Source organism: Cimex lectularius, unplaced genomic scaffold, assembly GCF_000648675.2.
Source record: "Cimex lectularius strain Harlan isolate CLEC.00 unplaced genomic scaffold, Clec_2.1 scaffold199, whole genome shotgun sequence".
NCBI classification, from domain to species: Eukaryota; Metazoa; Arthropoda; class Insecta; order Hemiptera; family Cimicidae; genus Cimex; species Cimex lectularius.
The window spans coordinates 754,729-767,388 of NW_019392740.1; the positions used below are offsets into that span (position 1 = coordinate 754,729).

At 34.6% G+C, this 12,660-nt stretch overlaps 1 protein-coding gene across 3 annotated transcripts in view; it reads right to left on the reverse strand.

Moving 5' to 3' along the window:
• Positions 1–12,660, reverse strand: part of LOC106663427 (bestrophin-4) — a 152,746-nt gene that overhangs the window by 34,684 nt on the left and 105,402 nt on the right. For 2 of the 3 annotated variants that reach the window (XM_014388248.2, XM_014388245.2), the window contains exons 3-5: positions 10,789–10,960; positions 9,034–9,163; positions 865–1,103 (exon numbers count right to left, since the gene is read on the reverse strand). In XM_014388248.2, coding sequence (XP_014243734.1) covers positions 865–1,103; positions 9,034–9,163; positions 10,789–10,960 — 541 coding nt within the window. Of the gene's footprint in view, positions 1–864; positions 1,104–8,074; positions 8,314–9,033; positions 9,164–10,788; positions 10,961–12,660 lie in introns of all 3 variants that reach the window. The other variant, XM_014388246.2, reaches the window with a different exon arrangement.

Here is a 12,660-nt window from a genome sequence, read left to right on the forward strand (position 1 = left end):
GCTCAGTCCTGTGATCAACCCTCTGCATCCCTTTGGAGGCTGTATGGGAGGAATGGGGCTACATACTCTAGGATTTTCTACAAAACCTTTTGGCTCGTTTTTAATCCAGGTCATACAATCATTGAAATAGCGGTGGACGAGTTGGTAGAACTTTCGACACGCATTTGCCACGCTAGTCGTTCAGGGTGCGAATCCCAGCGTAGCCTTCAAAGTGTAATTAATAATATGAAGAAAAGTATTATGAAATGATTCTGACCCCCTCGTCCGGACACCCAACGTTACAATTCGGCGTTGAACTTCCTATATTACAGGAATTCCTTTCCTTTCCATAAATTTGTTGTTAGTAATAGTACATAAAATTCAGCCTTCTGTGGTTCAAATCCTCTGGATATTACAGCGTCCACGGACAATGGCATATTTCTTATTCACGATACTTAGAATGCGTAGGGAGAATGGCCAGTGGGTGGATTGCGGTAGAAACTCTCCCTGGGCAGCCGGCACCGTGATGACGGTTTCGTTTCACGGATCATGACCTTGTGAAGGTCGGGAGAAAGCTTTTTGTCTCGACCGTCAAATCATGAACGGTTTCTCGGTAGAAATACATGGGACGATCCAGAAAGTGATTCAGTTTACAAGCTGATTTGTTAATGATTTCCAAAATGTGTCTAATTTTAAAGTAATGAAAACCCTACCGTGAAAGTTGGATGAACTTCCTATGCGTAAAGAAAAATATAGTTTTGTACTTATGTAAACAAATGTTTTATTATTTAATATAAAAAAATGCGCATTATCATTTTGGGTAATGTGCTTAAATGTCTTGCAGAGGAAAACTCGTTGATATGTACATGCATCATGCAGCATTACCTGTGTGTAGACTAGAGGAACGGTAACGTTGTCGTAGCCGATGAGACTCCCCAGTCGCCACCTGATGTCTGACATCTCTGTGAGCAGGGTCTGCACCATGTGGTCGCTGGGGATTATGTTCTCCTTCCGGGCACGGTTGATTATGTTAGTGGCCCAGGTGAGTGGTAGCCAGTATTTGGCCATCGGATGCCGTTCGTCCATCATCTCGAAGATCTTTTTTTCACTTTCCATCATCAGACCTGCTCCAGCCGAATGACTTAGTTTGGGGCTTTGTGATACATTGAATACCTGTTTACCTGTCGTGTTGTCACCAGACGGACTGAGCACCCGTTCCAATGACTTAAGTAGCAATCTGCACCATTTGTTTACATAGAATTTACGTGTGTTAATTAAACTACAAACGACAACACTAAACTAAACTATTATCGTGATTCTACCTTTCATTATTCCTTTCAATCACTCTCTCTCACTCTCTCTCTCTCTCGCTCCGTCTCTCTCTCTCTCTCTCTCCCTCTCTCTCTCTCTCTCTCTCTCTCTCGCTTTCTCCCTTTCCATTTCGTTCTGCCATTTTTCTTTCTTTCTTTCTTTCACTCTATCTCTCTCTCTATCTATCTATCTATCTATTTATCTATATCTAGATCAACTAACTCATACACTCTACTTTTCTCTCTCTCTCTCTCTCAGCCATTCTCTTTCTTTCTGCCTCTCTCCCTCTATCACTCACTCTCACACTCTACCTTTTATTCTTTCTTTCTCTCTCTCTCTCTCTCACTCTCTCTCTCTCTCTCTCTATCCATTTATCTCTATCTAGATCTACTAACTCATACACACTCTCTCTCTCTCTCTCTCTCTCTCTCTCTCTCAGCCATTCTTTTTCTTCCCGCCTCTCTCCCTCTATCACTCACGCTCACACTCTACCTTTTATTCTCTCTCTCTCTCTCTCTCTCCTCCCTTTCCACCTTTTCATTTCGTTCTGCCATTTTTCTTTCTTTCTTTTTTTTTTCTCTCTCTCTCTCTCTCTCTCTTTCTCTATCTATCTGTCTCTATCTCTGCCTACTAATTCATATACTCTATCTTTCTCTCTGTATCTCTCCCTCAACCATTCTCTTTTTTCATTCTCTCTTTCTCACTTCTTTTTACTTTTTATTCTTAGACCTTTTTTTATTTCTTATTTTCACTCTCTCCCTTTTTTCCTTCCTTTTTTGTGTTTCTTTCTTTCATTTTCCCTGTTTCTTTCTTCTTTTCTCTCTCTCATTTGTCTCTCCATATCTCTCTTATCTCCCTCTTCTTTACCTCTTTACCTCATTCTCTCTGTCTTTCACTTGCATATGCTCAATATGCTCTTCATTTCTCATCCACTCTCTCTNTAATAGTTATTAAGTTGAAGCTAAACTCGTACAATTTTTTTCTTTTTTGATTATTCTTGATTGATCTAATATAAAAATAGCCAGTATTCCTCATATGTATAGACATCAACAAGATTTGATCTTGAGAAAACAACTTTCCACAAACGGAAATAAATTTTTTTTTTCTAAGATTCTAAAATCGTTAGACTTGTTGGTCAACTTGACATGATCGAGTGACTGATGCGCGGTAGGTTGATCGTGAAGCGTCTCATTGCAACACCGTCGTACATCACACTTGGATCTGAACGATACGCATTTATCTCCGTATTTCATTTGGGCGTGAGGGTCTTGGAAATCAATTGATTACTCTCTGAGTGGAAATTGCGCGTGGAAAATGATAAAACTTGTCAATTAGACCGAAATATATTTTTGCATTGACAAACGCCCTTAACATAATCTGATCAAGGCCCAGCAAAACAAAGAGGTTTAGCGGTTTTGATTAAGGATGACAAGCTCGTAACGAACTTTCGAAACTATTCATAAGGATCATGATTTCAATTAATATCAAATACGTAATATATTTTGTAACGGATCGTGCCCTGAGAGACAATGGGGCAAATACAAAATAGGAAAAACACTATCGGGAAACGTAGTTTAGTAGGCAAAGGTTGTACGATAGTGGAGCCGAATGTAGTCCAAGATCGCGGCACCCTCAAGGAGAGGGACGACCTGAAGTCCGATAGTGGTGCAGAATGCTACATGAGTCGTCGGCCTTAATATGAAAAGCGAACGACAGACACCGGACATAAACGCCCGAGTCAAGTCCAATAAGAAATTTATTGACTTACCAGCAATAACATAAATGCTTTATTAAATCAGAATGGAGAGCGAGGAGAGGTCTTCAATTTTATATCCAACAGAAGGACTTTGTTATTGGTCTGCTTTTTGGTTTTGCTCAGGGTTATAGGGATTTTGTTTATTCAGGAAATATAAGGAAACACTGTTAACTGTCATATTAAATTCGTCGCCATTAATTTGATTATTTTAGTAGTTGTCAAAAAGCGTTATTGATTTTTTTAATGTGCATTTGACTTTGACTAAATTTTCTAGGTTTAAAATCGACTATGATGAAAAAATTGTTATATTACGCCTCTTTAAAACAACTTCATCTGAATTTTTTTAAATCAAAAATGTAATAAAATACTTGATAGAATGGTTTCAGACAATTCAGCCTGCAGATTGTACACTAACGATCGCTGCAGGATTTGAATGTCTCACTTGTTTGACTGAGAAACAAAGACCATAAACCTGTCAAAAATAAACAAAATGCAACAAGTTTGAAGAACCAAACACAAACACAGAACAGTTTAAACAGACACACGAAACAAACAAATAAAAAACCATATAAAAACGTAAAAATAATAATATTAATATGACTTGAAGGAACCTTATATCATGATACTATACATTATTGAAAATCCAGTCATAAAAAATCAAAACATGGCTTATCAGTTGAACAAAATCGACGTTCTTGGTTAAATTATATATTTTTTAAAAATTTCTACTATAGATCAAATCGTCACGGTTTTGCTTGTATGATGAGTTGCATCAAAAATTTTATGCGACATCCAAGCATATCATGCTTATGAAACAGTAACTATTGCCATTATATTACACCATATAATTCATACTTCAATTATATTTTCTAATAATTTTTTGGATCAAATTTTGAGACTTTTTCAAAATCGAACTCAATAGCTACTTTTCCAATTTTCCAACTTTTTAAACATAATTTTTTATTATTATTTTTATCATTGTTAAAAACAAATTTTTTAAACACTTATAAACGCTTCTTTGACAGACAGTGTACTGTTAGGTTGGGACTTGAAGGTGGGTAGCCTTCCTGGATGACCCAGAAAACCGCACTCCGTTCTTCAGGAGCTTCCATGGATTTAAATTGTCCGCAGAAACGAAATCAGGCAACAGCTAATAGATTGTTATATCTAAATATCAACGGCATTATTGAATCATTTTTGCACATATTTTAGTAGTTTCTTACCCCATTTTTTCATCCTTGTAAAAAATTCAAGGTTCTAAAACTAAGTTTAAAACTAAAGCTTTAAAACAAAGAGTTTAGCAGTGGGACACAAATTTTAATGTAAAACTAATTCAACAATACCGTCATTTATTGAAATTTTAAAATAAGATTTGTCTAGCTTTACAGCCATGCCAAGTATCGGGTTGTTTCACTTGAAATGTCCGTTTTTAAAGTAAAGATTCTTTATGAAGTCTAAACCATTCTATTCAAAATGTCTTCTTTTTCTACACATTCCTTCCAAAGTGCAACTAATTTTTAATTCCAGAACTGAAAAATTGAATGTTTAGAAAAAAAATCATTTTTGGAACTGTGAACCATTACATTTTTTTTTTTACTTTTACTGAGTATGTCCAAATTAACAAACTTTTAGGAGGTAACTGTAAATAATACAGTTTGTTTATTGCTTGGCTTTTGGTATATTTGGTCAATTTAATTCAGTAGAACATCAGTTTTTTAAATGTAAATTTAGTTTCGACATGTTTCGAGGCTTTTCTTCTTCCTTAACAAGCACTTTCGAGAGAAAAAAAAAACAATGTCTCATAAAGTATCTACAAATTGAGCTTCTTTAGGTGTCTTAAAACTATGGCTGAACTTTTATTCAGACTTGCGAGGATCCTTTAACAACTCTGAAACTCTAATAACTAACCTCTGAAATTAATCCTTTTTAATTTGAATTGATCCGTTTTTGAATTGAATGATTTGAAATTATATTTTTTAACTTCAAGAAACCATTTTTATTTGAGATTAACCTTTTTTCTTTTAAATGAACATATATTAACTTCAAATCAACCATTATAACATTAAATAACATTAAATTAACCATTTTTCATTGAAAATTAATAAAACTTTGAGAACAAGCTCAATTTTAGCCTACCAAGCAATAAAACGCGTGTCTCGTAAGGTACCCAAGATTCAGGTACAAATAAATCGAGCTTTTTCCATTTTTATTTAAAAGTCTTAAAACTTTGGGTGACCTTTTATTCAGACTTGGTGAGTCCTTTAACAACCCAACCTTTCATGGATCATCTGGGTGTCTTTTGCAGAATAACTGCTACATCGCCAAGCTTTCACCAAATTTTTATGTCAACCTGCATCATAGAATATATTTTCAGTTAATGCTCTTTGATATGGCAGCAAAAGGTGCAGAAAGTTTGGTAAAGTACGAATTGTTTTTAAAAAACCACCAAATGATTATTAAAAACGTCAATGAAAAAATACATTTTCTTAGTTCTTTGCTTGAAAATTGTTTTTTAAAACAGTAAGCTTAAGGACTTCGTGTCAATTAATAACGGAGCTCTTCCTCGAGACCGGTATTATGAGTACTCGCAAACCAAATGTGTCCAATAAGTATAAAATCGAATATATCAAGAAAACTTTATGTTTTTATAAAAATAAACTGCTTGTCATTAAATATAAACGTACTGGCAGTAAACAGCAGTTAAACCACTTAATCTTCTGCAATTATCTAAAATAAAAATGGACATTTCATATGAAACAACCGAATAGCATCGTATAACTACTTTGCTTGCCTTTTTTTGTAAAGGTTTTCATACCATAAGACGCCGGGAGATCATCCATTAAATTGCATTAGAAGTGTATTAGATGTAAGGTCTCCAGGTTACACAGACGATTCGTGTTAAACAAACTGAAAGCGAATTAGGACTAATACTAAAGCTAGACAGTACCAGGTCTTGTCGAGGTTATCAACTGCCTTTACAATAACGGCCCTTTAGAATAAAGTGTATATACAGTACCTTAGATCTTACTGGCAGTAAGATGTTTTTGTTTTTATAGCTAGTTCTAAAAAGAGAGCATCCTGTCCTAAGGGTCTGACTCTCTGGAAGACGTGCAACACCGCCACCTTCGTGTTTCTGCTTTTGCGCCCTTGGTACAAAAGATCATTTTAAGCTTGGATGATAATTGATTCCGCCGACTTCCCGGTGAGAGGCGACCTTTGCTCACGGACGGCAATTGTTTGAGCCCAATTGACAGGGTGTCCGTAAAGTCTCGAACTGCAAAATTTTGAAATTCGCGAGAGCACGTGGACAATACGACAATAGTTAAAATATAGATACTTCCAGCAACAATTTAAATTTCATAATTAACCTTACTAACTTCAATTAATTTTAATTTGAAATAACCTTTTTTTAATTTGAGATTAAACTTTCTTAATTTGGAATAACCCTTTTTAAATTCAAATTAACTTTTTTAAATCTCAATTAATTATTTTTAATTTATTATTAACCCTTTTATACTTCGAAATTAACCATTTTTAATTTGAAATTAACCCTTTTTAATTTGAAAATAAACTTTTAACTTCAATTAACCATTATTAATGTGAAATGAGCCCTTTTTTTAATTATAAATGAAAAAGTATTAATTTTAAATTAACGGTTCTAACATTAATTAACCATTTTTAATTTGAAATTAACTTTTTTAAGTTTGAAATTAACCCTTTTCAATTTGAAACTAACCTTTTTTAATTGGAAATTAACTCTTTATAACTGTAAATTGACCACTTTAACTTCAAATTAAACTCATTAAATTCACTAATTTCGTGGTCCGCTTGACCAATTAATATATTACAATTAATTAAGGTTTTTAGTTGAGATAAATGAAAATGATAAATGATAAATTGAAAAATGGCAAAAAGGAGGGAAAATTCAAAAGGTGGGGTTGAGATAGGAAGTTGATGTCCGAGTGGATCGAGGTCACGATAGCTCAAGTGGCAGAGCAGCGGCGAATCTAGCCGAAGATCGTGGGTTCGAATCCCGCTCGTGCCATTGACTTTTTTATCTCAACTAAAAACCTTAATTAATTGTTCAAATTAAACATTTTTGTGTTGGTATAAAACACAAGCATGTAGTAAAATTCATGTATATTTGAGAATTTTTGTTTTGGCCCTTAGAAGATTGTAGAAAGTATCGTAATGAATTTCTTTTCAAATAAACACTGACATAAAATTAAATATACGAAAAAAACTATTCTTTATTGAATTTAAGCAATATGTGAAAATCTGGCTTTTAAGTTCCCAATTATTTCGTATGTAGACAATCTTTGTTTTAATTTAATTTTATAAAATTGTAATTAAATGTAATATGGTATTCCTTATTCCCAAATATTTTATATCTGATGTTTTAAAAAGGGGGTTCATTTCAAATAAAAAAGGTTAATATGAAATTTTTAAAAAAATTGATTCTGAGGTAAAAAAAAATTTGTAGTTTGTTTGAAATGTAAAAGTGTTATTATGTTGAAAAAAAGGGTTAATTTGACGGGAAAAAACTATAAGATGAACTCAACCCATTTTTCACACGATGCAAAGGAATATTGTTATTATTCAATCTTTTTTTCCTGATAATATTAATAGGTGACTTTTGCATTGTTAAGTCCCACCTTATAGTTTTCTGGAGTTTTAACCATTGTGGACATTTAAAGAATATATGCAAATGTTCAACTGGTAATTTTATAATTGACGATTGAGCACTATAAATGAGAAAAGTTGTAGTGTATTGCCAAACAGAATATTATAAAATATGTATAACACGAATTAAAAAAACAAAAACATAAAACATCACGGCTACGTGAACAATCAACATTGCCCATCATTGATATTACGAACAAGAAAACGCAAAAAAAGCCCAACAATACATCGAACTAAAACCCAAAAGCAGAAACACAAACAAGCCCACACTAAAATTCATATAAAAAAACACCAATCATGCAGAAGCTAAAACGCCATGCATAGGGAAGGGAAGCCGGGATTAACCTGGGTGTAGACGAGCGGTATGCAGACGGTATCGTAGCTGATGATGGACCCAAGGCGTCGCCTGTGCTCAGACAGTTCGATGAGCAAAGTCTGCACCACGTGATCCGAGGTGATGAGGGCCTCTTTGCGAGCTCTGTTGATGATGTTGGTCGCCCAGACAAGCGGCATCCAATACTTGGACATGGGGCTCCGCTGATCCATCATCTCCACTATCTTCTTCTCGCTCTCCAACATAATCCCTACCGAGAATAATAACGTCCCCCCCTTTTTGTTCTAAAATACCAGCCTGGCATTTTCGTAAGACTTTGTTTTGTTTTTTAACGAATAAGTAGGCCAAGAAAATATAAATTCTAGTTTATTTTCTATAAAAAACTAAATCATTGCAAAATTGGAAGGCTTCTTTTCAATTTAAATACATAAATTTAAATAAAATGATAAATACAAAATATACTATCTTTTTCTTTTTTCCATAATACATATATGTATAAATTCGAATATCTATTGGGCCTTAAATTAAGAAACGTAATTTCTGTGGAAGGAACATACATGATTGCCTGATTTCCAAGTCAAAACAAAAATGCCATCTGGAGGAGTTTTTGCAATTAAGACGTACTAACGTCTTGATTTTCAAAGCCAAAATATGTTCTACGTTAGCTGTTCCGACGAAGTGAAACAAACTTAGAAAGCGAGTTCGGCGCCGAGAACACAATTAAGTTTATTTTGCCCGACTCGGTGTCAATTACATCCCGGGGACTTTCAAAGAAAGAAGAAAAAATTATGTCACGTTCTTATCGGCTTTCAAATGTCCGACCAGCTGCTGAAAGCAGTTATAAAATGTTTATCCTCTCATGAACTTTTCCGAAGCCTTCCAATTGGCGATTTTCACCTTACTTTGTTTTTTTATTTCATAATCGAAAATTTTCATTTAATTGTAAACAATATGGAAACTAAGTTCTTACCGGCGTCCACGATGTGCTGCAATGTGGGGAAACGCTTTTTTACACGTACGCTGACGTGTTTTAGTGTGATAACATACGCGAGCACGGCGTATCTTACAATGTTTCTCCTCATTAGCCTTCCTCGTTCGTCCTGAAAACAAAATATATGTAGATATAACTTAAACTAAGTCCTTACTTGACCAAGAGCAAAAAACGGAACTTAATAATTGAAAAACGGAAAAGATTTCAAGGAAATAACAACCGCGTTAAGAATAAATATTTGATTGAGATGTCTCAAATGAAGCTAATTATCAAATTTTATAGTTTATAATTTATGAAAACTATCATCGATTCGAGTGAATGATTCTACATTCACGGTTTCACATAACAGGGGCAATACACACTTGTATCGCAAGAGCGATGGAACCCCGTACTCGCTCTCTTACTCTTCCATATTCATGTTCTAGTGAGAGTATTGACAGGGGTTCTCGAATAATAACGTTTAATAGGAAACGAACTAGACCAACTTGACATAAAAAAAGGGACCACCCAGTGAACGAAGGGGCCCGAACCACAAATAAGCTTGAGCCGAAAAAACTCAAGAACAGGACAAAAGAACAAGGTTGAGGCAAGCTAAGAAATTCATACATCTCTTAAAAAGGCAAAGAACTCTGCTTTCTCAGCAGCTAATATATGAGGAAAATTATAAGCCTTCATCTGTTTTTTAAACTACCACCTAAATAATATAGACTAAAGCAGATACAGAAATATACCGACTGTAAACCAGAGGCATCAGCACTTCTGATGTGCCAGCCCGTTTGTGGTATAGCCACTTTGAGGAAGGCATGCTCACAAGAAAAGTGCGTGATGAAGCATGGTCTTAATCCTCTAGGTTAAAAATTATTAGAACTTTATAGGTCGTACTGGAGAAAAGTTTAGAATTATTAGGCTATACAGTACCTTTCAATAACTTCATTGAACTTTCACAATTCTGGGTAATAAACGTAGAAATTGAATTTCTGTATCGAAAATATCAGTATATTTTGTATTTCTGTTCTTTGGTTTTCTTACGACGTTACTAATTTGTAAATCTGCTTAATTATCCAAGTGATTGCTGCAAGAACATGAGCTCAATTATCTACCCGACGATGATGAGCATAAATTCGACAAGCATGATAAACAGAAATAGAAGAATAAAGGAAGTAATTATCATCACTGCCAATTAAACTGTGTGAAACAGCTTTGCAGATCATCATGACAAAAAATAAAAAGCGCGAAGAGCAGTTTGGTAATGCTTGACCAAATCACACCAATTTTAAAATTTCTTATTAGAAGCTGTTAATTAAGTGAAATATTTCAACGATTGATAGGTTCAAATTACGATAAACCATAAAAACAACTAATAAAAAAATACAAAACAACTATCATTTCCGATATTTATACGTTGTTAGTTTTTTGAACTTTTGAAACAGAAAAATATATTAAAAGACACAATTTTGTACTACAAAACCAGGATTTTGGAGAAAATTTGAAAGAAAAAAGTAAACTGAGTTCCCTCATCACGAATTCGTAGACCTTTAAAACTATTACTATTAATTAACAAGGTTAACGAGCACATATATAGTAAGAAAGAGATAGGGGAGCATGAGAGAAATGGTGATAGAAGAAGAAAAAATGTGTAAAGCAAGAAAGAGAGAGGAGAGANTTTTTCGCAAAATTCGAATAATTAATTAAAGGTATAACAAATCGATAAACAGTTAAAAATTGTATACTTACGACCCCTGGTATGGCCGCGCTGACGAAGAGAGCGAGCGTGTCGGGCCATGGTAGAAGCCTGTACTGCTCCCACCATCTTTTGACGACTAAACTTACGTAAAAAGCTAACACGAACGACATTGGAATATTTTCCGTATGTTTTGTACAATATTCCCTAATGTTTTCGAATACCCTGCAACAGAGAAAATTGATCATTTAAAAACTGATAAATCTACTAAAAATTATAGTTTGTGGTGATAGTTACAAAAGTGAATGCTTTTATATTTTTTATCGTTTTACTGTTTGAATTTATCAGTCAATATTCGAAATTCAATGCCGTGTATCTAGAATGATTCGAGAATTTCAAGATAAGAGAGAATCACCATGGTAATAAACATTAGTAAAAATTAAGCGCATAAACAGAAGAAGTAAAATACGAAAATCCAACAAAATTTAAAATTAAATTGCAGTTCTGTTGTGTTAATTTCAGTACCGACATTCAAAGCTAACGTTTTTGGCATTGCTTAGGCAAAGTTATTTTGCCTCTTTACCAACAAAATTTCAAAGATTAAGAAAAGTATCGCCTATCCTAATTAATCGCAAACACAGGGCAAACATAAATTAAATTGAGTTCACTAGAGATTCGTTTTAGTATTTGGTCAGGTGGACTTTTTGAGCTCATCCTCAGTCAATTTAACAGATTTTTGACTTTCTAAGAGAAAGGAGAATGAATAAAGAATGCAAAAGTGAATCTTTGACTTCCAATGAAGCGTGTCAATTAAGCCCCATGCCAGAAGCTTCTGGCTCCTAGATTCGTCCTAATATCTTCGACACCTATCTAAAAAAATGTAGTTTTTCTAACCTACATTTAGAAAAATGTACTTAGAATCACATACATTCCATCAGAACGAAAATTTTCCTTCACCCTGATGACACGACACTAAAGCCTAAAAAATCTCATAACCTTCCATCATCCCACTGTCCAATTAGTTTATGACATTACTGGCCACCAATTTTGTTTTCAGCGGCTATTCCACCATTCAGCAGTACCACTGGCAGAGTTGCCCTGGAAACTTCGACTTTCCCTAACCATCCCTTTTAGTTTTTACCTAAGACCTGATCTTCTCAACAGCCAGATAATTTCCACGCAGCAGTGGCTTCATTCTATCAGCCGGTAATAGCACATGCTTTTCACAATATACACCGCAAACATGACTACTATTTCTGAAACTAACCTTACCACCAATTTGGTTGATACATGTTGTAATTTGCTCTAATAAAGAAAGATTTTGTCATCTCAATACCGTGCTAACCCATGTACGTGAACAGTAGTACAAGAGGTGGAAAATGACGATAAACTTATAAAAATGTGAACATGCCAGCTTAACTTTTTGAAGAGTAACCAACCACTGCTCACACCTAGTACAGTAGTATACCACTTTCATCAAGTGGTCCGCTACTCAAAACCCACACGCAATTCAAAAAAAAGAACTCAACAGAGGCTTCGGACGTCTTAAAATACTGCTGGACAAACGATCATGACTACAAAATAAATGATCCATTTATAATACAGTTTTGGTCCTATTTGGGCTCTGGATGTGCAACAACGACCTTTGGGCTTCAGCCAAATGTTCCAATCTCTTACGTATTCTTACAATTCAAAATCCTCCAAACCATTGAAATACTCCTTTTTATCCAACCTTACCATTCGCGACGACTCTGATATGTAATATGACCTTCAGGTAGCTACTGACAAGGTATTTCAAATTTATCAGGTCACACAAAGCCTTGCATCCCGCACCCTTCCAGATCACTGTGACTGATGAGTCGACATGAGAGTTTCTGAATTGTACGAACATCGCAAAAAAAAATATTTAGGTCTGTATGGGTAAT